Source organism: Besnoitia besnoiti, chromosome II (assembly GCF_002563875.1).
Source record: "Besnoitia besnoiti strain Bb-Ger1 chromosome II, whole genome shotgun sequence".
NCBI lineage: Eukaryota > Apicomplexa > Conoidasida > Eucoccidiorida > Sarcocystidae > Besnoitia > Besnoitia besnoiti.
This window is the reverse complement of record NC_042357.1, coordinates 371,446-398,597: the sequence shown is the minus strand read 5'-3', so window position 1 is coordinate 398,597 and position 27,152 is coordinate 371,446. Positions and strand designations below refer to the sequence as shown.

General features: G+C 52.7%; 7 protein-coding genes across 7 annotated transcripts; all 7 read right to left on the bottom strand.

Moving 5' to 3' along the window:
• Positions 1-506: 506 nt before the first annotated feature.
• Positions 507-2,117, bottom strand: BESB_033920 (uncharacterized protein; the record flags this gene model as incomplete). Its single annotated transcript, XM_029361978.1, has 3 exons — positions 507-553; positions 930-1,624; positions 1,912-2,117. 3 exons carry the CDS (start codon positions 2,115-2,117, stop codon positions 507-509), a joined length of 948 nt encoding a protein of 315 aa, XP_029220943.1.
• Positions 2,118-7,678: 5,561 nt separating this feature from the next.
• On the bottom strand, positions 7,679-8,710 carry BESB_033910 (uncharacterized protein; the record flags this gene model as incomplete). Its single annotated transcript, XM_029361977.1, has 1 exon — positions 7,679-8,710. One exon carries the CDS (start codon positions 8,708-8,710, stop codon positions 7,679-7,681), a length of 1,032 nt encoding a protein of 343 aa, XP_029220942.1.
• Positions 8,711-14,231: 5,521 nt separating this feature from the next.
• BESB_033900 (uncharacterized protein) lies at positions 14,232-15,236 on the bottom strand (the record flags this gene model as incomplete). Its single annotated transcript, XM_029361976.1, has 1 exon — positions 14,232-15,236. One exon carries the CDS (start codon positions 15,234-15,236, stop codon positions 14,232-14,234), a length of 1,005 nt encoding a protein of 334 aa, XP_029220941.1.
• A 1,892-nt stretch (positions 15,237-17,128) lies between these two features.
• On the bottom strand, positions 17,129-18,157 carry BESB_033890 (uncharacterized protein; the record flags this gene model as incomplete). The annotated part of the gene is made up of 1 exon (XM_029361975.1): positions 17,129-18,157. The coding sequence occupies one exon, from the start codon at positions 18,155-18,157 to the stop codon at positions 17,129-17,131; it is 1,029 nt and encodes a 342-aa protein (XP_029220940.1).
• Positions 18,158-19,868: 1,711 nt separating this feature from the next.
• BESB_033880 (SAG-related sequence) lies at positions 19,869-20,330 on the bottom strand (the record flags this gene model as incomplete). Its single annotated transcript, XM_029361974.1, has 1 exon — positions 19,869-20,330. The coding sequence occupies one exon, from the start codon at positions 20,328-20,330 to the stop codon at positions 19,869-19,871; it is 462 nt and encodes a 153-aa protein (XP_029220939.1).
• A 513-nt stretch (positions 20,331-20,843) lies between these two features.
• Positions 20,844-21,824, bottom strand: BESB_033870 (uncharacterized protein; the record flags this gene model as incomplete). Its single annotated transcript, XM_029361973.1, has 1 exon — positions 20,844-21,824. The coding sequence occupies one exon, from the start codon at positions 21,822-21,824 to the stop codon at positions 20,844-20,846; it is 981 nt and encodes a 326-aa protein (XP_029220938.1).
• Positions 21,825-24,425: 2,601 nt separating this feature from the next.
• BESB_033860 (uncharacterized protein) lies at positions 24,426-25,589 on the bottom strand (the record flags this gene model as incomplete). Its single annotated transcript, XM_029361972.1, has 1 exon — positions 24,426-25,589. The coding sequence occupies one exon, from the start codon at positions 25,587-25,589 to the stop codon at positions 24,426-24,428; it is 1,164 nt and encodes a 387-aa protein (XP_029220937.1).
• Between the last annotated feature and the right edge of the window lie 1,563 nt (positions 25,590-27,152).

Here is a 27,152-nt window from a genome sequence, read left to right as displayed (position 1 = left end):
CGTTTCATTCAATAGAGTTATGGCAACGCAATATCTCGTCGTGCCGGTTGGAGGCAAGCCTTCATCATATGTGTATCAATGCGCACGAGCTCTGCATCGGCTGAACGGGAGGAGCGATAGGCTGGCGCGCCACAACAGAAAATGTCACCTAGAAAAATCGTCGCCCTTAATCCGAGCTATATAAAAAAGGGTGTCTCATCTATCTCGTATGCCACTTTAGCGAAACGAAAACTCAGTCCTTCATGATGGACGGCGCTCGCCCCTCGGCTCCGGATGTGAGCGCTCCCCTCCCATCCCATGCACGTTACTTCACACCGGATGGTGACAATCGGAGTAAACCGTTGTGAGGACACCTGGAAATTATAGAGCTAGCGCAAAACATAGGACTGAAGCAAATCGTGGAACTGAAGCTGATGCACCGAGCCTCGCCAAGAAGGGCGTGGCCGTGGAGACGGAGGTGAAGCCGAACCGTGATTCCACACAAGAAGCCCAAGACCCTGGAAGACCTACCCAGCGCCGCGCAATGAACACCCGCGGAGAGCCAATCCTTCTACTGAAGGTTGATGCAAAAGCCATGCTCATACCCTAACCGGATAAATGTTACCAAAGCAGTGACTGGAATACAGCTGAAGCCACAACTACGGCCACGACGTGAGAAGGCGCCATTGGCTGCCAGGCCATAGATGTCGGGTGTCTTTCTTGGCCCATTACCGTCAGCTTCACGATGCAGTTCTTATCTTCGCTGCCTGGGCTCGATTTCGTCACTTTCGATGGTACATCTTGCGTCCCGGCAGTACTGCAGCTGAAGAAGATCTGCCGGTCGGTGGATGGTCTGGAACCAATGGAAAGTGTATATATGTTCTCCCCGTTTACTGACTGTTCATCCATGTGCGCCCCTTCGGAGAAAGCAGAGAGCGATTCTGTCTCACCGCAAGCGGCATCGGCACAGAACTTCGCCTCTGATGCTTTCGGCTTTAGTGCCGCACTTCCTTTTTTCCCGCAGCTGAAGCTCACGCTGGGAGCATCGAGAGGAAGAGTCAGATCAATCTCTGGTGTAGTTGTATCGTCCAGGTCACATCTCTTGATGACATCGGGGTTCGAAGCTTCCTGCATGCTGCTGCCCCCTCTCGCTTTCGGCTTTGCATGATATCCCTTGGCTGGCTTCGGCTCCGGTCCTTGAGGTTCCTCTGCCTCCACTTTTATTTCCAGGATGCATGTTTTCATCGTCGTGTTCTGTTGTGCACCAGCGCCATGACCTTCTCCAGCGGTGACTGCCCATGGTGACACAGTGGCAAGTGTGCATTTGTAGTACAAATCTCTGGGTTTTCTCCCTCGACGACCGACATTTAGGGTATACGTCTTCGGCTGAGTGCTACCTTCGGAGGGAACTAAGGTAGCTCCGTCACAAACATTGTTTAGGCTCTCCCCGGCAAGCGTATGATCCTTGTCTGGGAAAAACCGGTTGCCTTTAGCTGGTGTGAGCACCGCGCGGTCATCAGAGCCGCATCTTAGTCTAAGAGTCTCCTCTGTAGGCCCTAGGATCCGCGTCTTGACAGTTTGTGCTCCTGACGACTGGGGTTCGCATTCGTGGATGGCACCGAAGTTCTGCACCAGTGGGTCCCCGCTGGCGAGGGTAGAGAATGACTTGGATCGAAAACACACCAGAACAGTCCAAGCAACAAATATCGAGCGAAGTGCCCATCTCAGGCTCCGAAAGGCATCCATCTTCAGAAGACCGGAGAAATAACAATGTGACAGCTCGAGTCCCGTCGGTGCGTGACTTTACATGGAGGAGCAGCCAGTCAGTTGATGGGATACTCTCATTTTGGCTAAGAAGCTCGCTGGCTGTGGACGACCAATTAGTCCTAAAAAGGAGCAATCCAATTGAGAGTGTGTAGTGCTACTCCTCACTGAGTCCGCGAACTCATTGCGATGTTGCTCGCCCAACGCGCATGCTCCCCCCCGAGACTGCCGCAGGCCTTCTTTCCACCGACAGTCCCCGCTGTCTCGGGTTCGCCTTGCTCGACCATGAGGGGCGCTGCAGGCGCACTGACGTGAGCCACTCCGTGGCATGGGGAGGTTTTGGCCTGGAGATAGGCGATATTCAGGGGGTGCATTTTTCGAGAGGCACGTGGAAAACTACACTGAATCCTGACTTTGGAGTTGTTTAAATGCGTAGCCCCCAAGCAATGAACACGAAAAGGGGTTGTTTAGGCGAACCGCAGACGCGCAGTATTAATACGACGGGAATTTGTGTGCAACCAGAGGGTCGTGACTGTGGTCGCCAGCTGCACGCGCGTATACCCCTTGCGATAGCTTTCATGTCCCCAGCCGACTTGTGCCTTAACAGCTCTACTTCCATCTCTGGAAGATAGCGCTTCCCCTTCTGGCATCTCCCAATCGGCTTCAGTGCAAGGGATTTCCTTAAAAGCTGCTCGCGTAGTGCCCCAATGGGGATAGTGCCCTCTTGAAAAAAATGAACCACTAGAACGGTTTTACGCAGGAAAGAGGTCCACTAGTCCCTGGGATTTTTGACGTACGTTGTGGTCGTTTCGGTCGCCGGTGGCGCCGTTTGCCTATCTCGCCTCCCCTGATAACTTAGATTTCCAGCGGTTACTATCCTTTTGGTGCCTGTTTTCCCGGAAACTTATCCATTTTTGTCACTGCAGTACGTTCCCACCTAATTGTTCGTCGTCCTGTCAGCGTTGGAGAGTCCCTTCGTATCCGGTAAAGCAGCCAATCCAACAAATAGGTGGAAAATGCAAACACCTCCCAGTTGGTCCCTCCTGATGTCGCGGGTTCCGAGCTTCCCGTCACCACCACTTTCAACACGCACTCATATGTATCTGCCGGGGTAGCTCTCATCGAAGGAGAGTCGCTGGGCGGGGTCGTGGCTTCAGGTGTGGCACACTTGTACCATAATGCAGCATCATGCACGGGAGCCTTCTTCACAGCGTACAGTTCGTGACAGAGTTAGCAACCGAATCGCTGGTTTTGTGGTTCAATTCCGCACCAACAAGTTTGGTCAAATCGGCAAGTGTTTCGCACTAGCCGTGGGCGTCATTGAAGACCTGTGGACGGTTATCTGGACGCAGCATCATGCCTTGCTCGCACTCGAAAACCAGAGGCTTCTCTGGTGACGCAGTCATTTTGTGGACGCCGCTGGCGCAATCAAAGGCTTTAGCTGACTCTTCGCCCACAGGCGGGGGGAACCGGCGTCTTCGTGGTTTTCCTCATTGTTGTCTAGCCGTGGCAGCTCCTGACCGGCATCGTGGTCCGGCGCCTCTGGGAACACCTCCTCTTCTTCACCAAGTTTCTTGTCTTCCTCGTCACTTCCTTCCGGTGACTCCACGTTGCTGGGGGGGGGGGGGGGGGGGGGCTGCGATTGTCGGGCTGAACGTTGATTGTGATAGTGCATCGCCTTTTTTTGAGGCAGAGCTGTGTATGAGAACGGAACGGGATCTTCTGGGAGCCGTTCCGTGAACTCGCAGCAGTAAGATATATGCTGCGCTTTGCACTCAGTCGATGGAGCCTTCAGCGTGTATACATATTTTCCTCCCTCCTCTTTACGCTCCAGGGAGGCACACTGCAAATGGTTTTAAGCCTGCGGCGACCATACCCTCGCACATATTTTCATGTCCTGAAGCACGTGTTGGATGCCGCATCACTGTGTGTGTCTTCCAGTAGCTCTCGCATTGGCACAGTCGTCAACTGCTAACTCATGTGAGTGGCCACCTGACCTGTGACGTGTGTCCGTCGGCGCCAGCTTTCCTTTCGCTTTTGTGGAAAAAGATGCGCGGTTTCCGCGTTGCACTCTGCCTCGTTCGGTGCGTGACCTTCATTCTGCAGACTTTCGTCGCCACCTGATTCGCCTTGAATTTGGTTTTCCGCTGCAGGCTCGGTTTCTTCGACTGTGATGTGCACGACACTGTCCTTCTCGTTCGGCACCAGGGGAACCACACCTCCCGCATCTCCTTGCACTGCGCCTGACCCTGGTGGCGGTCTCAGTTCCTCTTCCGTTTCCCCCTCTCCGCCGCCTCCGCTTGCTCCCACTTTGTCACCGTTCCTCTTTCCTGCAGGATCTCTTTCACGCGGCACTGTTGCCAAGGTGCTCTCAGTGACCTTGCGCTTGTAGTAGAGTTCCAGACTCGCCCGTTCTTGTAAAGGGCATTGAAGCTTCGTAGGATTTCTGCTGATCCTTTTGTGCCTCGACCTCAGGGTGTGCCTTTAGGGTCGCACCATGACATAACTTTCCCACTGGCTGCTGTTCTTCGCACCCTGGTTCGGCAAAGGCTGCCTGAGTGCCGACGGCTGGCTCCAGCTCCACATTTTCCCCGACGGCACACTTGAAGGAAAAAGTCGTCGTCCGTATGTTTCAGAGTCAGCGGAAGCATCTTTTCTTCAAGCTTCGAAGGGTCGCAAATACGCTCTTTCACGACAGCTTCCGGTACGGTTGACAACACTGTTGGCCATGACACTGTTCGTGCCCAAAAACCAGCAAAACCGCCGCGAGAGAGGCTGTGCACCCCAACAGTCCTGCATGAAACCGCAGCAGACTCAACTCGGAGGGGCTCCAGTCGGCAGGCAAGTATCGTCAGGTTTTCCGGAATTCAGGTCAACAAAGGCAATGCTGTGAGCGTGCACATTCCCAGTCGTGGTACTGGAGCCCTGTCAGCTGCGCAACGAAACAGCGTTTGTTCAGCAATAAAGGAGCAATACAGGGGCATCGACCACTGGCACACCACTGAAGCATGGAGGGCATGGAAGTCACAGTATGAGGGCGCAGAACGTGTCGCCGCCCGCGGGCTCTGCGGCCTTGGGAAATGTCACCGTATTGCCGCATGCAGGTCGGGAAAACGCCTAGCACGCTTCCCGTGACACTCAAGCGACCCAGCAGCCTGTTTCTCCAGCAGAGCTTGCCCTTTTTCTTCGTGGCATCCGAAACAACGTAGCGAGCGCCAGGCCATGTGGTGATATCTCGTGTCGGTGTTGTCTTCATCCGCCACTCGAAGCGGGCCCCGGCGATGTCTTGTGGCTGCTGGCAAAGCAGCCACCCAGCAAGCCCTGGGGGAACAATCGCCCTTAATAGTCTTCTAGTACTTCGCTGTCGTGTTAAGAGCGAGACCAGATTTGTGCCAAGAATAGGAGGTGCTAACCCTTAGTCTTTAAAATAGGCAGCCGCGAGAGAAACAAAAGTCTACATACTACTTTTTCACTTCCCGTTCCACCCTGCATCATCTTGGGTAACCACCTTCGACGTCAAACGAGAGGCGCGGGATAATTCGGCTTGTGATCAAAAAGGAAGAGTGATGCAAGCCTTTCGGAGGCACACTGTCCAGGTTACCAGGCTCAAGCAGGAGAATCGCGGACAGAAAACCTTGAGGTCTTCTGGGTGACAGGGCATGTGACTCAGGACATGGTTTACCGATATATTCCATGAACAGTACTCAGTGCCTATGTGTTCCTGTTCGGAGTTTACATGTTATTCCACACTGCTGATTTCTGCAGTCCTCCACGAGAGTGCCTGTCAGCAAGGTATTATGGCTGAGACAAACTACCGGTGGATCACTTCGCGCGCGAGCTCGGCGATGCCGGCACCTGCTTGTGACGTTGTCCCCGGGGGAACCCGCCCGGGTTAAGAGCGCCGTGAGGTCACAGCAAAGCCAGCAATCCCGACAGTACCCTTGTAGCGGGAATGCAGCCACGTAAGACACCCCTCAAAGTGATTTGATAATTCAGAAGGGAAGAGATAAGGATAAAGATACGAAGTACTCTATTGGGGCGATGCGGAGAATGCTATTGACCCGTCCCCCGGTAGCCAAGAACTGGCGCCTAGCATGCGCGACCGAGAAACTTCGCATCCGGGATCGACGGAGCGGCAACAACGAGCTGTTTTGACCTTCGAGCCGAGAGAAGTCTTTTTCCGCGTCAGCGCTCAGTCTCGACGACACTACAACATATCACGCAGAGTGGGGTCAGGAGCAGAGGGCAAAAACTCACGCGTCGTTTCCGAGTGCAGGGTCATTCGACTTTTCTGTCTTGTACTTCAGGGAGCTCTAAAGGACGGACGCGGATGCCAGTCCTAACCCATGCGAATGGATATTTCCACTACGGGACCTCCGCCGTCCAGTTGCTCGCTTTCCCCTTTCTTCGCTAGACATCCTTTTCATGGGTATTTCGAGAGTTTGTTGCGGCCATGGCTCCTGCTCACTCATACACTGCACCCTTCGTGGTCGTCCATTGTTGTGATGCTGTCGAACTAAACAATAACTCCCTTCGTGGATGCGAAGGCCTGAGCTTCAATGTCGGTGTGTAAGTTTTTTCTGCACCTTCGACGGTGTCGTGCACTTGTCAGCCTCAGCTGCTTCTATCCTGACCGTCCACTCCTCCTGCCCAGCCACTGCGCAAACCACGCCAATTTCACTTCCCCATTTGGGCATGTGCACAGAGACGGTGTCTAGTCAATGTTCAGGCATTTCACTGCCGGTGGCTCCCCAGAGAAAGCAAGTTCATATCAACTTAAGGAGTTCCAGTTTAGTGACTGTGATAGGGGGTCTACGTTCGACTGTTGTCCAATATGTGTTGCATACCTCGTAGCTGCACTCAGAGACAACCCGCCTGACACTATGCGTCGATGTTGACTGACACCGGACTCGACATCCTACAGAAACACACGGCCAGCGCACCCGCCGGTGACAAGGATATGGGAGGTCTCTCGTGCCTCTTGCTCGTTTCACTTCGAATTCCTGTATCCCCGTCTCGGCGGAACAGTCAACCTGCGAAGAAGCCCCGTTCAAGGGCATGAAACTCTGCCAACGTAGCGCTATCATACACATCACACCATGAAGATTTTGAATCATTTTGATACACGAACCGTCACCACAATTCGTGTGGGGGTGCCTCTACTCTGAAATTGGAACAGATGACGGGGGCTTCTGAATAACGCTCTTCGCTACCGTTGCGGATGTGGTCTCCTACATCCTAACGGAAACCCGCAGACTGGCGCTTACTGTGCATTGGCAGCGAATGAGAATCCATGTGGCTTGGACGCATCGGTTCCATCGATCTATGGCGTCATGGTAGAGACTCAATCCAGAGAGAATTACTCGCCTGACGCCAATTAATATTGTGTCGTGCGTATTTCCCGCGGATAGCTGATCCGGCAGTGTGCACTACCACAGCAACCTATTGGAGCGGGACTAGATCCTCCGTTTGCTGTCTTTTTAGTATCCGCTGCAGCACAGGCCTTCCTAGAATCCGATGCGTCGCGGGCCTCGCCATGGTGCAGTTCTCTCTCCGTCACCCAGTGGCCGCACCTAGCCTGTCTGAGCTCCCCATCATCTCTGCTGGCGTGGGCACAGTCAACTCTAGATTAAACGAGACGTGCCTTCTAGTTTATCCGCACATGTGATATCCAAACGTCGTTGCCGGCTTTTCCAGGTGATAGGATATCTTTCCTTCGCTGGAGCGGTTTACGTCCTTCTACCGTAGTCTTACATGCGACTAACTGAGGCAGTTCCGCAGACACGCAGCAACCATCAAAACCTTCTCGACACGGCCACGGCTTGTCTTGCATGCGGAGGGTCCGGAGCCGTCGGTGAATGTGGACACCCGCGCGTTCACTAAACAAAGGAGAAAGTTACTGCTCGACCAGGGGACGGCAACGAAATCCGTCAAGCTACATCCAGCCGATAATGAGGCCAAGCGAGAACGCCCCCATGGCACCCGCAAAAGCTGGCCAACTAGATGCGCCCAAAGACGCTGCACCCGACGTTCCCTTTACATAAACTTTCAGTGTGCATTCCTTCTTGTCTTCAGCCCCTGATCTCATGGAACGAGAAGGCGGAGGCTTTGCGGCCTGCTCAGAAAATACGCACCTGTAGCAGAGAGCGGTATGGTTCAGGGGTGCCGCGCTCGCGGTGAGAGTGTATTTCTCCTTTTTGTCGTTTAACTTCTTCATCGCTGCATCCAGGAGACTCGACAGCTTGACCGCTATGCGGCACTCGCCGTCGCTGTCGTCGAACACGTCGTCAGTAGACTTCGGCTCAAGCACCAAGCTCTCGCCGCATTCGAAGGTAAGAGGCTTCTCCACAGACAGACTCGCAGTGACGCTACCGCTCCGGCATTCAGTGATGCCGGAGCCTTGCTCATCGCCCAGATGATTGTCGTTCTGCTCCGGCCCACCTGGTCCACTGCTGACCTCCTCGTCAGTTGGTTCGACTTTGATTTTTACAATGCAATTTTTTTTCGGAGACTTTGGCGCAGGTTCACTCTTGGCACTGCTCACGTCGTCCGCAGGACGCTTTCCACAGCTGAAGTACAAGTCACGTGATGTACGCCCCGGCAGCGGCATACTGAGCATGTACGTGTGCTGCTCAGCTCCTTCCAGTTTTTTGATGGCAGCACCTTTGCAGACGTTTTGCAAGTCATCCTCGAACTTGCAATCTTCCTGTACGAAGAACGTGGTAGTTGGAAGCTGTGGGTAGAGCGTCATGTCTTCTGTGGATTCACAAGAAAAAGAAATGCTTGTGTCCGTCTTCTTGAGGGTCAGCAAGATTCCCTTTACGCCCTCGGGTGCGGTGCAGATGTTCTTTTCGCCGGGGAGTGGCTGTATAAATATCGCATCGCTAGCGCCGGCTTGAAGGACAGACACCAGCAACAGCGTGGCGCAAAGACCCACCGGAACGGAAAAACGATACCTAGCAATCATTTTGCGCAATCACGTTACGCGCCGGCACGGCATCATCTCTCGTTTGACTACACCACGTGAATGTGGCGACGGAAACCTGGCAATACACAAACGGTGTCAAGGAATGCAGAAGGGCTTGAGCGGAAACTCGAACTGAGGAGCAAAGCTGGTGAGGACTATCGCCGCCAGCCCAAGTTCAGGAGTCTTGGAAAACACTGAAGGGCACTGGTTGCGCCCTGCTAGCGCATGCTTGCATTTGACGCATACCCCCTGACACTCTGATATATGTAAGGTATCCGCCTGGTTGAACACAATTGGTTAGCTTGTGGAAACGCTAGCATTCTTCCGGGATGCTGAAGCGTCAGGTGGTCCCGTTGTTTTCGTGGGTGGCACACGATGTGTCTTTTCGCTTGCCCCGTTGGTATCAGTTTTCTCGGCGTTGTCTTGTGGCAGGCAAGCGATCACAGCCCAGCGCATGCGATGCCGCGTACCTGCCCTAGGAGGGGCGTTGAACTAATCGTCATGCTGCCCGCAATCGTGGAAAGAGCTAGATGGTACGTTTATTTGCTTCAGGTATCAAATGTGCCTTCAAATGCCGTCCACACAGAGCAGTAAGAACAATAGGCTCTGTCGCCTGTTCCAGGTCCTTGCCACTTGGCTTTCGTTGTTGGTGAAGCTTCATCTGAAGCCGTGGCCCCATAGGGTTCGTTGTCTTGAGTGCATCCTCACTGTTTTTCGCCTCTGCGAGCTAATGAATCTTGTCGTCGTGTCTATGCGACGAAAAGTTCTCAAGCTCCTGTGCAGGCAATTGAATTGCAGGATCATGTCGTCCCGGCTCTCACCAGCTCCGGGACGTCCCTCAATCGGGCGCTGTGGAGACCACCGCTTGCTGCCCACAACAAGACTGCATTCCTCTGTTTCTTCGTGCTAGTAGAAGGCAATGGTCTGTTTGTCACAAAACGGCCGGACGGCCGGTCTGGACTGGAAAAATGGGGATCACATAACGGGTTCTACACTCCCTGCTATTCGGTTATATCATATTGCTCCGTGAAAATATGGTGGTGCAGATGGTTGGGGGACAGCGCCGCCTCCTCTGCAGACATCTCTCTCTAATTTCCAGACAGTCGGAATGTTACAGCGGCTGCTGCAGCCTTAGGTTAAAGATATGCCAGGAGGGCGGATAGCCCCCTGTTTACGGAAATCCCCCCATCAATGAGCAACAGCGAATGTACACGGAAACGCGGATGTACTACACCAGTACTGTTGGTCATTGTCTGTGCGAGAGCCTCAGTGGCATAGGCAGAAGCGCGAAATGTTCTCCAAGCTATTCTACGTTGTCACAGCAAATTTTCGCGCCAATACATTTGAATTCTGCTTAGCATGCCACACGCTCGCATCCTAAACACTCCATGCACCAACAATGAGGCGAGCTGCTGGTAGAAAGCTTTCTGCCGGACGAGAACTGCCCTTCCTGGTAGAAAAACACATCTGCTGAAAGACGCGTGAGTGGCTCATAGTTCGTAGTGTTGCAGCACTTTTTGTCATTTGACTTTGATAGGAGGCCGAACGAAGATGACGTAGTGCAGCAGCTGGTTACACCACCGACCGGACGACCACAACTGTGGATCTTCTAAGAGCGAATGCAGGGTTACCCACCCGTTCTTCCAGCGGGTGCTCTCACTTTTAGGCTGAGCAAGAAATGTATGGCTGTAGACTGTGAACGAAGATGGTGCCCAAAATTGGAACTCCGAGCAAAGATTGAACCAGCAGCGGGCCCCGTTGATGACGGTGCCTCTGACGACCCCTAGTCCGAAATTCTGCTGAAACACCGCTTCTGCAAGCCTGACGCTGATATTGTGTTCGCACAGGAGGGCTGCTTTGTTGTAGTCTATGCGGCACCTATGTAACTGACAGCAATCCCGTGTGAAAACTACATGCGGAGAGTGAGTGTACACACAGACTGTGTGGATGCTCTCATTGGTGAGGCTGCGGCGGCACGGTTGTTGAGGGCGACGAAGGGCAAGTGCAATTCTGAAAGGTTTGTTTGCCGTGGTGGGCTCTGATATGCAGAGTGTTACATGCTCCTCCTCCTGAGCGTCGCCGTGAATGCCATCTCCATGACGGCTTTCGCTTCCTTTGTCGTCCCTGGGTTGTACCAAAAGTTGCTTTCATCACCATCCTGCAGCTGAGCTTGTGCCGAAGCTGGTGGTTCTGGGGACCACGCAACGGTGTTATCGCTAGAAAGAATCTGCGACTTTGCGCCGACGGCAGCACCTGAGTGAGTACACGGCTTCGAGGGATGCTCGATCACTACAATTCTGAGCTTTCAGATATAACCGGGTGGATACACTGGGGAAAAAAGCGCTGACACACTAAAGAAGAGATACTGGGAACGTGAGCCACGAGGCTAATCCCGACACATTTCGCTATGACGACGGGTTCGCAACGGGGAGAATCATCGTGAAGGGCTGTTTCGCTGCATTTGGCGCAGTCAAGGCCGACACCCGACATGGCAAGTTGTGGCCTGAACGACCGTGTAGAAACGCCGGAGTCTGCCCAATTCGAAATCTCGGGAAAAAAAATCCACAAAAGCTAGTTACAGTGGCTATTCTAAAAAAAACTGAAGCAGCTGAAATACTACAGCACCCACACGACCCACTAAATAGAGAAGAGAAGAACAGTACCTGGTCCAAACGCGGTTTTTAAAGGCGGCATTGGTGTGAGGACCGCGAAGATACAGTGGTAAACAAACTATAACAGGTAATATAGACGAAATACACTCGCTAGGGAACTCGCCTGAGGATCTCCGCACAAGGAGACTGTGAACAGTTCAACCGCGGCGCCGACCCCAACTGCGGAAGGGCCGGCCCTTCGGACGCCGTAGCCTTAGCAATGGAGACAGTCTGCTGTCTGAGACGCAGATCCGTTCACATTTTCCAGCCACCTCGATACATAACCCCGCGTGCGGGTTGCATTTTTTTTCCTGAGTGACTGGAGGCAACCAAATGCTCCCTGTGTGCGTCTATGTACATGGGAGGCAACACTGCACGGCAACCTGCGTGCCGCCCTTACAATGAAGAGAGAACGAGCGAGACCATCACTGACCCTAGCAGCCAAAGAGAGGACTCCGATGCGCGGAATGCAGATGATGCTGGTCGGTGTGTTCCCTTCACGGACACTTTCAGCGAGCATTCCTTCACCTCCGCTGCTGCTGTCCTCATAGACACGGGCGTTGACGGCGACGGCTTGGAATTGGCCTCAGAACTTACGCACTTGTAGCATAGAGCCGCGTCATGAATGGGAGGGCTTTCAAGGGTTAGTTCGTAAACCGTCTTCCTCCCTTCCTCCTCGGACGAAGGATTCGCCGGTTTCAGTGCGGCTTTCACGAGGGAAGAAAGCTGAACTTCCTTGGAACACTGCCCATCGCTGTCGTCGTAAACGCTGGCTGACGAGGTCGGCACCAACTTCTGGTCATTTGGGCATCTGAATTTTAGAGACTTGTCTGTCGATAGTTCTGCAGCGACGGTACCAGCGTTGCAATCTGTGACCTCCACCGGTCGCTCCACATTTGGGCGCTCTCCATGCTCCTCGGATCCCTGCTGCTCTGAAGCTTGCTCTTTTTTCGGGGTTTGCGTAACCTTGACTGTTACGAGGCACTCACTCACAGTCTGAGTTGACGGCCCTGTGTCTCCTCTAACCCCTACCCCTGCCCCCCCCCTGGCGCTCCACCCTCTTCTGTCTCCCCTCCGCCGCTCCCTCGTTCCTGCCCGGACTTCTGTGTGATCTTGCACTTGAAATAGAACGTCGTGTCGAGTCGACCGTCAAGCGGTGCGCCGAGCTGATAGGCTTTTATCTCTTGTAAGTTCTTTGGACCGGCAGGGACTTCGGTCAGCTGCGCACCAGGGCACAAATTGGTCAGCAATTCTTTCTTTACGCACTCTTGTTTGACGTACGCTTGCGCTTCGTTAACTTCTGGTTCAAGCACTGCAGTTCCGGTGGATGTGCACTTAAAGGACACATGCGGGTGTTCCGGCAGAAGGTGCAAAACCAGTCCCGCACTGGCGGGTTGTTGCTCGTCACATACCGGCACATTCGTCACCTGTGGCAGAGCACTCTCTCCAGATTTATCTGCGTTAGAAGAGTGATTAAACAGAGTGACCAGCACCACCGAAAGGCTGCCGGCAACCCGGGCCATCCAACTCAAGCTGCCTACGCGAGCCATCTCTGACGGAACGCGCGTCACTTGACCGATGTGCCCAAGCGGATTTGAGGCAACTACACTTGGACCGCAATACGAACTTTGCCGAATTTTTCGGCAGTAGAATAACAAACCGGAACCAAGGGAAGCGCGCGGACTTGCAACATGGGAGCTTTTACATACTACTAAATGTGCAGCGGCTAACCTGGGATGCATCACTGCACCAAGCCCCGCTGCTCAAGAGCGAAGGCGTCCGCTTCGAAGACAAGCGACCGAGCTCGCCCCTGCGCAGCCGCTCTCCTCCTGCATCGACACGAGAAAATAGAGGCACTCGGAATAGACCTCGTCAGGATATTTCTCTGCGAATGCACAACAACAATGCCAGCGAGGGTGTCATTGAAGTGCACAATGCATATACCAAGCCTGGTACCTCAGCTGACGTGCGTCTTGCGGCTATAGTGTCTTGTTGACGTGGTGCGCGCTGGGTGTGCAGCAGCGAGACCGCACAGCTGTCAAGCACGCGAGATCAGACAGATTAAAGAGACATTCTTTGGGCGACGAGCCATTTGCCTAGTATGCGGTTCCTGAACTCCGACATCTATGTTCTACGAGCAAAGGTTTGCTGTCGATGTACCAGCCGAACTACACTCTGTGACAAACTTGGCATGATTAATGCCCGCATCCCTCTGGTTATTCTTTTCTGGAGAGAACGCGGAAGAAGTTGAGCGAAAAGTAACACATAAGAGATACGTAACAAGAATTCTAGGGCCGCGCGAAACGGGAGGTTTTCGCTTTTCTGGTGACAAGCTTTCTGTCGACCTACGCTGTCAGTCGACAACGGCTCCGTATCGAGCCCGAACGGAATTTTTCAGCACACCGTTCCGCTGTGGAAGTACTCGCATCCAACATCACTAGATGGTAGGTAGTAACTTCCTTAACATGTGGACGATATCACCACAGCGCTGGACCCCTATTTGCGTAACATGACAACGGAGAGCTGTGAGTCAGCTCAATGGGTGGGCTGCCGCACAAGTGTGTGGCAACATGCAGCGACGTTCTTTCGAGGGGTGTAGGGAACCCGCAAACACGCAAACCAAGACACGAGACTAGCCGCGCGCTATCACCGGTAGCCTGTTTGCCTACCTAGTAGAACGAATGTGCTCACGAAGTTGGATAACTCCAAGAAAATCTCAGAGACACACGGCGGGGTGGCTTGATGCCGAGCATCATCATTTCTCAACATGATTTCGGTGTGACCCGCTTTTGATGGCACCTCCGAAACGCATATCCTTGCGGTACACCACTCCGCTGATCTAAACACTACGTGCTGACGGTTTGCAACTCTTAGACCAGAGTCTGCAAGACAAATCCGAGTGTCCCCATGAAGAACAGCACCCCGGCATCCGTCAAATGTGTGGATGACTCTGCGCCTGAAGTGCCCTTAATCTCGACCCTGAAGAGGCACTGCAGCTTATCATCTGCGTCCGTTCGCACGCTGCGATGGCGTAGCGCCTCTCCTCCAGCTGTTTTTTCGCACTTGTAGCACACCGTAGTGTTGTGCAGCGGATCTTTGTTGACGCTGAGTGTGTAGAAATCCTGATTTTCCGCCGGTATCTGCAACGTCGCGTCCACGAGGCTTCTCAGGGCGACCTCCGCACCACACTCTCCATCCCTGCCGTTAAAAACCATTTCATGCTGCGCGGGCAGCAGCAATGTGCCGGCCCCGCATTTGAAGGCGAGCGGCGATGCCGAGGAAGCAGTCGCTGTCACAGTCGTTGTTTTGCATTCGGCGACTTTCAGGGTTTGCCCATCTCCGGCTTGTGGATGCTCAGGTTCCTTATCCGATGTTGGCTGGATGTTAACCTTGACAATGCAATTTGGGGTACTTGGCGCTTCACGGGCTACAAGAGCAGCTGGCCCTACTGCCCCTGGCAACCCGGCTTTGTTTTCGCAGCTGAAGTAGAGGGTTGCTTCCGTTCGTTCCCCTTCTCCCATATTCAATGTGTATGTCGTCGGATTTACATCCGGTTTGGATGTTAACGTGGTACCGGCGCACACAGACGCGAGAGGCGCCAAAATTTCACATTCATGGGTTTTATAAAAATTGTCTTTTGGATCTTCCGGTTTGAGAACGGTGGCGGCTTCTGACTCACACTTGAAAGAGAGGCTTTTTTCCTTGGGCTCGAGGGTAAGCTCAATTCCTTTTTTCTGGTCGTTTGGTTTGCAGATTGCGGAACCGCTCTGCGCCGGTTCAAAAGTAATCTCGTCACACGCGGAAGATTTGCACTGTATAACTACGAGAGCGACAAAGGCCTGAACGGCAACGAGCGCAAGACGAAGAGAACCCATTTTTTTAATCCACTCAGAAAAAGGCTAATGTAGCCTGTGATGCAGAGATCCTTCTCGGAAAGGCACGGATGGTATCGGCAGTTTTCGGACCTGGTGCAAGTGATTTTGAGCGCGGTTCGGTAGACCGGCCCCCCAGAAATGTGAAGTAACTCACTCCGAGATACTACACTGAGGAGAGAGTCAAAACGAAGCGCAGCGCCCCGTTGAAAAGTGCACGGATAGTTCGGCAAGTGTGCGCAGGGACCTGACCACCGTTGCCGAAACTAAAGGAAGGACGAGCTCACGCATGCTAAAACCCTCCCTCTAGCGTCTCCCCCCCAGGCGGAGCGCGTGAATCTGCAGCCCGGCCCGTGCCAGGGGTCGAAGTCGTTCCGCGGGCACCAAATGCGAGAGCGATGAGCTCTCGAAAAAACATGAGCCTCGCTGCGACAGAGCGGCTACGTAGATCCGTGATAATTCGGCCCTTGCGGCATCGCAAAACGTATTCAGGAAGACAGGCGGAGAGTCAAGCAGGCTTGCTTGCGGTGACTGCAGTTCTGGGCTTGTATTCACACGCATAGCAACAAAGTGTGTCTCACACGTGCTGACAAGGCTCCCCAGATGTCTTGTTCGATTTCAAAATACGCATGTTTTGAGTCGTTTGTTCGCGAAGTCTCCAGGGTCCACAAGCGACGCAGGGTTTATTTTTCCGCAGCCACGGGTTGCCTCTGTTGCGCGCATGCCTACGTTCAATTGAACGAGCCTGTTGCCTTGTGACCCAGTCTCGGGTGTCTATGATTCGGATACTAGCGCTCTAATCAGCACGATGGTGGTGATCTGCATGTAATAATATGGCATGGGGTGCCCGGGCTAGCCACTATTTTTACTCACATGCTGTTCTAGAGTATTATCATCTGACAGACTACCGCCACGGCTGTCTGTCTTGGACGCCTCTTTCTAGTCGAATACCTCTACGGTGTCAGGAAGGTCGGCACCACTTTCGGGCTCTATATGCACATGCACCGGAATCTGGCGGAATGCCAAAGTGCGCATCCCATATGGCTGGTTCGCAGATCTAAGCAACACGCGTGCGTTCTCTCTTGCGGCTGTCCAAATTGTTGACGCTCATGTTTTATTAAAAACCGGGACCAGAAGCACTCTGAAAGCCCAGAACGCAAGTCGCATGAATTCTATGGTCCTGTCTTGACAACGAGGACTCGGCAAGTATTTCATTTGAGAAATCGAATCACGACACCGGACCAGACGATTGGAGAGAATGCCTTGATGCACGTGAAGCAGCGCAGCATCATTCCCTGCCCCTTCCGATAAGGACGCGTGCACCTCGGCAACTAAAAGTCATTGATCCGTTCGCATGCTGCGCGGATCCGGAGAGCCACATGAGTGATAAAGTTACTTTCCGCTCGTCCTAATTGCACGATTTAAGCGCATTATTGGCATGATCCTAGGAATCGAAGTAGCAGCACAGCGTGCAGCATGTGCCGCAGTTTTTTATATTTGTGTGATGCCTCATGAGGACGATTGTGGAAACTGACACGGGGCAGCTTTGACAAGCGTAGACGCACAACTACCAACCACACATGCTTATGTGTGCTGTGCGGTATAGACCAAGCCCGATAGCAATCGAAGAACCTTGCCCGTGATGCTCTGCAACAGAGAGAGACGCCCGGCTCACGCAGCGCACCCGATAACAAAAATCCAAGAGCTCCATGCCTCGCAGGAACGAAGCGACGAAATCACATGAGACACATGTCCACTCAGTAACTCGAACATCGCTGCATATTCTCCTACCAGACGAAAGAAGACTATCAGCCTAGAGGCGTTGAATGAATCGCCAAAGTTCGGTGCATCCGCTTGATCGGTTGCTCCCCAACGGTGTGTAATGTTGCCTACAGTCAGGACGCCTTGAAGAAAATGAAGACCACAAGGCTTGCCATGAAGGTAACAGAACGCACAAACATGGAGTCGGCTGATGACGCTGCTCCAGATGTTCCCTTGACCGAAACCTTGAGCAGACACTGCGTCTTGTGCTGCGCATCTGATCTCTTGCTTGGCTTGGCCGGAGACTCCTTTCCGTCAGACGCGACGCATTTGTAGCATACGGTTGTGTCGTGCTCGGGGTCTTTATTGATTTTGAGAGTATACACACCATTTTCTTTCTCTGCTTCCTTTGGCGGTTGTAACTCCGCATCCACGAGGCTAGTGAGCGGGACTTCTTCATCACACTCTCCATTCCTGCCGTCGAAAACCTTTTCATGCTGTGCGGGCAGCAGTGACACTTCAGGATCGCATTTGAAGGCGAGCGGGGATTCCGAGGAGGCGGTCGCCTCCACGGTCTCCACCTTGCACTGGGTGACTTTCATAGCTTCTCCATTGCCTTGGGAATCATCGTTCTGATTGCTGCCGGTGTCTTCATCGGCTTTTGGTTCAATGATGATTTTGACAATGCATTTGTTGACTTTCGGAGGAGACCGAGCTAGAGCATTTTCACCCGAAGGCTCAGCGTTTCCACCGACCTTGGGCTCGCAGCTGTAGTATATGGTTTTCGCCTCTCGTTTTCCATCCCCCATCGTAAGCTTGTATGGATGCTCTTCGGTGTCAGGGTTTTTGCTCAGAGTGGTACCAACACAGACAGTGTCGAGGTCTGTCGGCTGGTCGCATTGTTCAGTTTGGTAGAACTGGTTTTCTTTTTCCACCGGTTTGAGCTCTGTGTCTGTCTTCTTCCCACAGCCGAAGGAAATACTGGAATCGTTGGCGCGGAGAGTGATTTGGATTCCTTTTGCATTATCCGCTGGCTGGCATGTGTAATGGCCCGGGTGAGGCTCGTCGTATGAAATGCTGCCACATTCGCCTGAAAGCAGCTCCAGTGCCGAAAGTGCAGATGCGGCCTGAAGAACCGCAACGACAAGGCGCAGAAAACGCATTTCTGAAGGCTGGGAAAAAAATTCAGCAACGGTGGCTTTACGGCCACACAGGTACTGTGTGACTCAAGGCAGATACAGCTTGGTTTACCGACTGGGCGCCGCCGACAAAGAAACTGATACGACGCCGCGTAGATACTGAATCCAGTTAATGCAAATATTGCGGAATTCTGAAGATTGCTCCTGTCCAAGCTGAGAGAAGAGAAACCGCCACTCTCAGCGCAAAACAGGCACAGCGGACCAATTTCCGCTTGCTAGGTCTCAGCCACAACTACTGCGCAGGATCTTCGTCATGCGGAGACGCTTAGCGGGAGCGCCCTTATGCCCGGCGCAGGCCTGGCTTGAAGCCAACACACATACCCGAGGCCCGGGTGATTAGCGAGTAGCCTGACAAATAGTATGACCGTTCTGGCATGTATCAAGAAGGAAGTGTCTGGAGACAGGCGGTACTGACATTTGTGACAAGGGAGAAGCGAGCCGCGCGCATGTGCATCCATTAGGCAGACTGGCGCTTGTAAGTATTGCCTTGAGGACGTACCGTCACAAAAAAGAGCGCAACGCGCCGCCGTCCCCGTAGACCGAGGGATTCATCTTCGTGTTTGGTACACACGAATGTGGTGGCGAATGTCGTGTGTCTCTGAATCTCTTTTGGGCAGATATTTTTATGGGACAGATGCCCAAGAGGTTGGTGGCATTTTTGATTCAGCTGGCCCAAGTCGCGATTTCGCTTATGAGAGTTTGGAGACTTACCGGATAAAAGTAGTCTACTTTGGTTGTCTCTTGTGAAAGGCTGCGTGACTACAACTGTGATTTGCATCACCACACATGCGACTGGTTAGCCGAACGACGTTTGTCGATGCCGATGGTGCTCTAGCACAAGATACAGTCGCACACACGACGCCATATACAGCGGGACGTGGGATGTTGCATTCATAAAGAACATGGTTGTCTGCGACTCGTAACCGAAATCTTCTTCATTACGGACCCCACTTTTCTTGTTTAACTGGTGTGTCAGTAATATCTCAGAACACGCGGACGAGAGCCCCATGGAGCGGAGGAAAAACGTGGCATTCTTTCACGTTCATCTACTTCCTACTATGTCGTCGAGCGATCAAAGTTGATGGCGTCTTTTGAATTCATTGAATGTACGAGCAGGAAAACTGAAGAGTAGTGATGCGTTTAGCAACTCGTTAATAAGCCACCGCGACGGCACATGGATGCTATCGTCGTCTGTCAAGCTACCAGAGAAAATGTGAACGATCACGTGTCCTGGAGGGCCAACAAACAATGCTCAGAACAGTCGGCAGGCTCGGGCTTGCCACTTGGTCATTTTTAAATCTATAAAAGCGGTGATTCACTGCATTGCTCTCCAGTGCGCCGGTCCGCCATCCGCGGCTCCACACGTGCGCTCTGTGACAGTGGAATACACATCGGCCAGAACTGTCATTCCGCAGTCAGGTTTCATTCACGTTTTTCCTCAGCTGCTGCTCTTCAGGTGGAGTCTCCTCGCAACACCCACCAACGCAACTAGTTATTTGATTTGTGTGCCGGGAGAGCGTTACGAAATAACCTCCGAATTCCACCGTATCATATTAGCAGTGTTTACGTCCGACAAGAAGTTCCCCTGGACACACTTGTCGAGGCATGTGCCAGAGGGACCTCACGACGGTCGGGGTGTCAAGTGCAGTGAAGCCCGCGTTCCGGAGTACGCCGCTTATCTTGTGCCTCTATCCTCGCGTAGAGCGACACGACCAGCACCCTCCCGACAAACTATGAAGAACCCACCGCCACCGAGAATGCGGCGAAGGCTGGACAGTCTGTGCCCTTTCATGTAAACTTTCAGCAAGCAGTCCTTCACCTCCGCTGCTTCCCTGATAGACACTGCACTTGACCTCTTTGGATCGGCACCATGCATCACGCACTTGTAGCAGAGAGCAGTGTCATAGACGGGAGGGCTCTCAAGAGTTAGCTCGTATGTGGTATCTGCATTCTCGGTCGTGGAAGGTGAGTCCTGCTTGTTCAGCTTGGCTTTCACAAGGGATGTAAGCTCAACATCTTCAGAACACTGGTCGTCGCTGTCAGCGTACACGTCCTTGTCGGCGGTCGGAGGATCCGCGTTGCGGGATTCTACAGCATGTGTGCGGGCGTACATGTACTGCTCCTGGCACAAACCCATACATCGTTCGCGAGAATCAGGAAGCGAGTGAGACTCAACAGTTGCACCGCCGGGGAACGGGCGTGAGTATCTGCGCTAGTGGAGCACCAAAAGCCGGTGGGGCGGTTACCTGGAGCGCAAAGACAGGCTCGGCTCCGGCCATCGGCTGGCCTGAGGCCTGGTAAGCGCTCGACACCATCTTCGGCTGCTATGCTGTTTGAAGCGCATGCAGCAGTACTTTGTCTACATTCGTTGCGACCCACAGTTGGGGTAGAATCTGATATGGAACTGCTGGAACCGAAGAAAGGAAACGAGGGCCAGCCATGGTATGGCGCATTCAGCGCGACACATAACTACACTGAAATCCGCGAGGACCAGGGCATGCTGAGACGCACTCACGTATTGCCCTCAAACACACTCTCACAACATTCTACAAGCTAAAACCTCTGTCAGCATAGGAGCGTCGGATCGCCGAATTTTCGGGTGCATCTCCCTAGTGAAAGAGAGTGACTGCGGGTGTTCCGTTTTCTACACTCAGAAAATGAAGTAGAGAGAAGCGCCAGCCAGACTTCCCATTAAGACACCACAACGCATAAGCAGCGAGTTCGCTGAAGACGCTGCTCCAGATGTTCCTTTAACCGAAACCTTGAGCAGGCACTGTTTTTTTTCAAGTACTCCTGACCTCGTGCTTGGCAGAGATGAAGCCTTGTCCGACATAACACACTTGTAGCACATGGTTTTGTTGTGCTCAGGATCCTTGTTAATCTTGAGAGTATACACATCGATTTCTTTCTTTGTGTCCCTTGCCGTCTGCAACTCTCCATCCACGAGGCTCGCGAGGGCAACCTCTTCAGTACAGTTTCCATCTTTGCCGTCCAAAACATTCTCATGCACCACGGGCAGCAGCGACATTCCGGCCTCGCAGTTGAAGGCGAGCGGCGATTCTGAGGAGGCGCTCGCGGTCAAAGTTCCTGCGTTGCATTCTGTGACTTGACCCGATCCACCATTGCCTCCTTGAGGGGGCTCTGTCTGTTGGTTCTCGCTCTGTTCTTCCTCTGTCGGTTCGACGATAATCTTAACAACGCAGCGAACTTTGTTCTTAGCGTCCCCGTCTTTGCCAGCTTGAGATACTTCGACGGCAGGCTGTGGCTGCGCAGAGGCAGCTTGAGGTGGTTCGCAGCTGTAGTACAGGGTCTCTCCCTTCCGTTTTCCCTTTCCCACAGTAAGAGTGTATTCCTTAGGGCTGCTGCTAGATTTTGCTTCATCGATGGTGGTACCAACACAGACGTCTTCGAGAGGTGTTGGCTGTTGACATTGTTCGTTTTTGTAGAAGTGGTTTGCTGGCTGCGACGGTTGAAGCTTCGTTTCAGGTGTGCTCCCACAACTGAACGAAATACCAGGAGCCTCTGCCTTGAGCGTGAGTTCGATGCCTTTTTCCTTGTCTGCAGGTTCGCATGTGTAGTTTCCGCCCTGAGGCTTCTCGAATACTAGAGCGTCGCATTCGCCTGAAAGCATCTCTATCAGGCAAAGAGAAAAAGTGGCCTGAAGGGCCACGAGAGCAAGCCGAGGACAGCGCATTGCAGGCTCCTGAAGTAGTCGGATTTTGCAGCAGAAGTGGAAAAACGAGTCTCAGGCGGATGAGGGCAGATATAATTTGTATACGTTGTCGCCCTCTAACTTCCGGGTGAACACGACTTTGTGCCGACACAGAAAATAGCGAGCCGCAGGCGTAGGTAGAGAATCGAGTGAATGTGAACCGCAGGATCCGCAGAAAGATTTTCTGTAATCAGATCTGAAAAGCGTGAAATATTCAATGCGCAACATAAGGAGAAACACACTGAACAGTTCTCTGCATGCTAGGGATCAGCTGTAAATACTTTGCAGGATCCCCGTCATTCCGAGACGCCCACCGGGCACGCCCCCTCGCGAGCCTGGCAGGGACCTGGCGCGGAATCCAGCCATGCAGACGAGGATCAGACGACTAGCGAGTAGGCTGAGAAATAGTCTGACCTTTCTGGCACGCATCAAAGACGAATCCCCCGGAGTCACACGATACTAACATTGCTGACAGAAGAGACTCTGGGGCTGGCACCAAATCGCAGACGACTAGGCAAGAGGGATGCAAGACAGTAGGAAGGCTCTGAAAGGCTGTGACTATGAATCGACATATGACAGATAGATTTGGAATCATTGACGAGGTAGACCATGGCTGTCTGACCCCCACATATTGACCATGCTGCGGGAGGAGTTTGAAACAGATGATTGACCAGATGTCTCCCTCACCTCCAGGGAAGTCAATAACCACGCGGTGCTTTGTGGTTCCCCACGCAATTGTCATCGTCACTGCTCGTGCATTTATAATGTCTTTGCCTGTGCGATTGGTGGCCTAAAGTTCTGGGTCGTGGAAAAACCTACGCTACAAGATCTTTTACGATCCGGTTCTGGTTTGACACGTCGAAGCATCGCTACATTTAGCCACAATCTCAACGAAGGTGCACAGATGGACTATCTTCAACTTACAGTTGAATGGCGCTCCTAACCATGCAAACTTGTTATCGCGCTAAAGGCAGAGTACCTTTAGCTCCCTGGCATAGCTGGCAACAAGACAACACTCCAGTACTCCGGATTCGTAGAGAGCGAAGCCATTGAAATTCCGTTTTGTGCAAATTGGAGGTGAAGACTCCTTCGAGAGTCCGGGGTTTCCGTCAGCCCAATCATGAAACGAAACCTGATTGTATGGCAAGGCTTTAGGGATGCTCTTCCTTCGCCTAATTTAGCACGTGACGTCCCAGCGGAACCCACGCCTTCGAATAGACCATAGTATGTTGCAGTTGATTCTCTGATTGATATTTCTTATAATCGGGCTTTGCTGCACCGTGATTGCTTTACTCGACTTCGTACCGATGCCGCATGTAACATGCAACTCTTCATGTCTCGTGGCACGGGCTCATGAAAGGTATGGTAGGCATCGAAATTAGAGAAGGTTATCAATAAACATCTGTTGATGACACTCGGGTCGGCTGGCGTGATCTCCTCGTCTCTGGTGTCGTGATGCGAATGACAGAAAATGGACTGACCTCTATAACAGCGTGTGGGCAGACTAGCGTAATACAGCACGGGTTCGGCCGAAACGTGCGTTTACTGTTTGAGTCGGGGAACTCTGGGCTCATTGAGGATCAGTACTTTTGCTTATATCTGTCGGAAGAATCACAGACCTAGCACTGCTCTCGGGTAGGCAGCGGAGTGACGCTCTCGCGGTGGATGAGGAGCAGACACACTCGCGAGACGGGATACAAACCGACAAGAAAACTGCAGTTGCCCTCTTTCTTGACTATCAAGCTGCTGTAAGTAAAACTCCTCGCATCGAACTCAGGGTTAAAGGTTGAAAGGGAGATGCTCAGCTAGTGTTATCCAATACCGAATGTTTCCGATTTCGAATCCCCCCACAAAACCAAGAGAATTCAGAGATAGGGTGCAGTGTGTGTATAAGATAGCAGAGAAACTCGACACGCCGAGCAACTCCCCTAGGAGTTCCCCGCGACACCGACAGCACGAAACTATGGTGCCACGGAGACACCGGGCAAAGCTACGAATGACAGCGTTACATACAAGAAGAAACGGTATCGATCACAAACCGCCGCCAGGCTAAATCTGCCACTTTGTGAATTCCGCCTGGATTACCATGGTATCCCGCTGCTGCTTGAGTATGCTAGTCGGCACCTCGAGGCACAATTTGTATTCCCTTTGTTTCGCAGACGTCGCCGTACCGCAAGCAGATTGGCTTGTTGTCAGGGACAGCATTCGTGTCAGCTGCTTCCCAGCAACTTCTTTTCACCCGATATCCTCGTTGCTCCCGTCAGCTCCAGCAGGTGTGTTAAAAAATGTAAAGCGGGCACTACCTGAGCGGGTCGCCAGCCTTTGCCGCAGAGAAGAAGACTCATACCGTCCTACTACATGATGGAAGCAAAAATAAAAAATCCAATGACATAGAAATGACGAAAACCTGGTCTTTCGTTTCCGATTAGGCTGGGATTGCCTTTCAATTTTAGTTTAGAACTACATTTTGGAAAAGACCGTCGAGAATCCCCAGTTGCGGGACGTCAGCCGCGCTGGTATCTACATCATCGCGTACACCGAAGGGATTATCGCGTATGCCGCAAAAATCGAGAAGGATGCCCACGTATGTATCGCAGAGGATGCTGGTCGGTATGTTCCCTTCACGACCACTTTCAGCGAGCATTCCTTCACCTCCGCTGCTGCTGTCCTCATAGACACGGGCGTTGACGGCGACGGCTTGGAATTGGCCTCAGAACTTACGCACTTGTAGCATAGAGCCGCGTCATGAATGGGAGGGCTTTCAAGGGTTAGTTTGTAAATCGTCTTCCTCCCTTCCTCCTCGGACGAGGGATTCGCCGGTTTCAGTGCGGCTTTCACGAGGGACGAAAGCTGAACTTCCTTGGAACACTGCCCATCGCTGTCGTCATAAACGTTGACTGACGAGGTCGGTAACAACTTCTGGTCATTTGGGCATCGGAATTTTAGAGACTTGTCTGCCGATAGTTCCGCAGCGACGAAGGCGGAGTCGCATTCAGTGACTTGCTCCAGGCCCTCCGGTGTAACGGTGGGCTTTACCGGCTCGCCAGGTTTTTCCGGCTCCGGCAGAGAAGTCTGCTCGATTTTTATTGTGACCAGGCACGACTTCTCAACCTGCGGTAAGGGCTGGGGGCCGCCTATGACTTGGTCCCCCTGCTCTTCTCCATCGTGACCTTCCCCCAGTCCACTGCCGGGTACACCTCCTGGAACTCCTGCTCCTCCGGCTCCACCTTGCCTCGCCGCATCTCTCGTTGCGGCTCCCTGCACGTCTCTGCTTGTGAATTTACACTGGTAGTAGATGGTCTTGCCTGGGCGTCCGTGCTCCGGCAGTGTCAGTTGGTACGTTTTCTCTTTGGCTGGATCTTTCGTCACGGCTTCAATCTCACCGAAATCAGCTCCAGATAAAATAGCAGTCACTGGCTCTTGATTTATGCAGTCCGACTCCACACAAAATTTCTTTTGCTGCGCATCTGGCTCCAGTACGGCGTCGGCGCCACACTTGAACGTAATGGAGACTTGATTGGTCAGAAGGTTCACGGAAACCCCATTACCCGAGATCTTTGCTTCGTCGCAAGTTTCAGCCTGTGCAACATTTTCTGCAGCATTCGCTGAATTCTTCTGTCCGTAGGAGAAACCGGAGTACAGGATGACTAGCGCCACCGAAACGGTGGCAGCGAAACCAGCCATTGCATTCGGATGCCCAGTGCTCCTCATCTCTGGGCAACAACCGGTAGAATCTGTCTCTTTCTTCACACGGAATCTGTGGCAGCTACAGCAAAGATGTGCCGAACTCTACGAATCCATAGGCGTGGCGGCACCTACATCTGCGCATAATAACTGAAAGGCTGCGATCAGCGTGCATCATTCAGGCAAGACCTAGCAGGAGGGAGCCGAAGCGGCTTCTCGGCCAGTCGGTCCTGGGCGTAGGTAGCCGGAAGATGCACATGACAACGCCCCCTACAACAGAGTCAGAAAAAAATCCTATAGTGACTTGGCGTTCGAAGAAAAGCAATAAAATGAAGTGCATTTATGCCAGGCGATTGCCTGGTGCGCTACATCTTCTCATGTCTTCCGGAGGCGCGCACCCGCCCGAGAACGTGACGTCCTGTCGATGGCACAAAGGTGAGGTGTCCAGGGATGAGTGAGCCGAATGATGTCTTGTCGAACCGACCAGTTAGCACCGCGGACGAGTCTAGTTAGCGATTGCCACTGGGAAGAGAGCGGCATTTAGGCTGTGGAATTACCCAGTCAACGCGTTTCACATGCTCTCGATGCTGCCATACAGTGCCATCCCGCCGGTCACGACTCCTATTCGATTGCTTCGTGTCTATAATACTTATGAGGCGAGAAAGAGCATACCGTTTCGTGCTCTCCTCAAAGGTATATTGCTGAGCGTAACGCTGATCTTTGCTTCTCTGGAGAGACTGTACTCAATATCCGTTTAACGTCGACGTGTATTCTTCACACTTCTACCGAGTCTGCTGGGACCGCGACGACAAAAAATACTGGGCGATTAGGTTATCAGCCGAGTATTGCAGAAAAAATCTGGGCGCCTTCAGTGTCTGAAATCCTGTAGACAGTGGGGCTGGAGGTGGAAGCAAATGCGCATTATCCACTGCGTCGCACCTGGACTCTCACGGTCTAGCCATAGGTTCCGGCCGGTAAAATCCGAAGGCGCGTAAGCCAGTGCAAGAAGCAACTAGATCCCAAGACCTTATCTGAGTCTCTCAGACCTGCGCCAAGATGGCGCAAATCACAGAAACGATCGAATCATGCAGACGAATCGAATGTCAAAGGGAAGGTCAGAGGCTAGAGCGCTTTTAGCCGGATAACGAGCTTTCAACCGACCTTGATATGTCTGCCAGGGTAACGTTAGAAGCAGGGACATCCCACGCCTTGCCATGGTTAAACAAGGGTCCCACTCTTCTGGTTGGCAATGTGAAGGGCTGTTCTCTAGCTGGCATTCGTTTTACGGCTCCTTCGTGTGTCCCAGCGATCCTACCCACTTCTGGGATAGAAGCACGTGTTTCCCTTCCCTTACTAGATTAGCCTATGCTGTAGAGCTCTTAATCGCAGCTCCCGTACAACTGCTCTGCAGCCTGATGCATTATCGACAAGAGTGGGCTCTGGCATCACAGCTCTACCAGTATAGGTGTGTGGACATTCAAAGTAGCATCTGCCGCGCTCCGGACTCTCAGGCTCGAGCAATTATCAATCATGCACAGTACAGAGAACCAGCAGGCAGAAGAA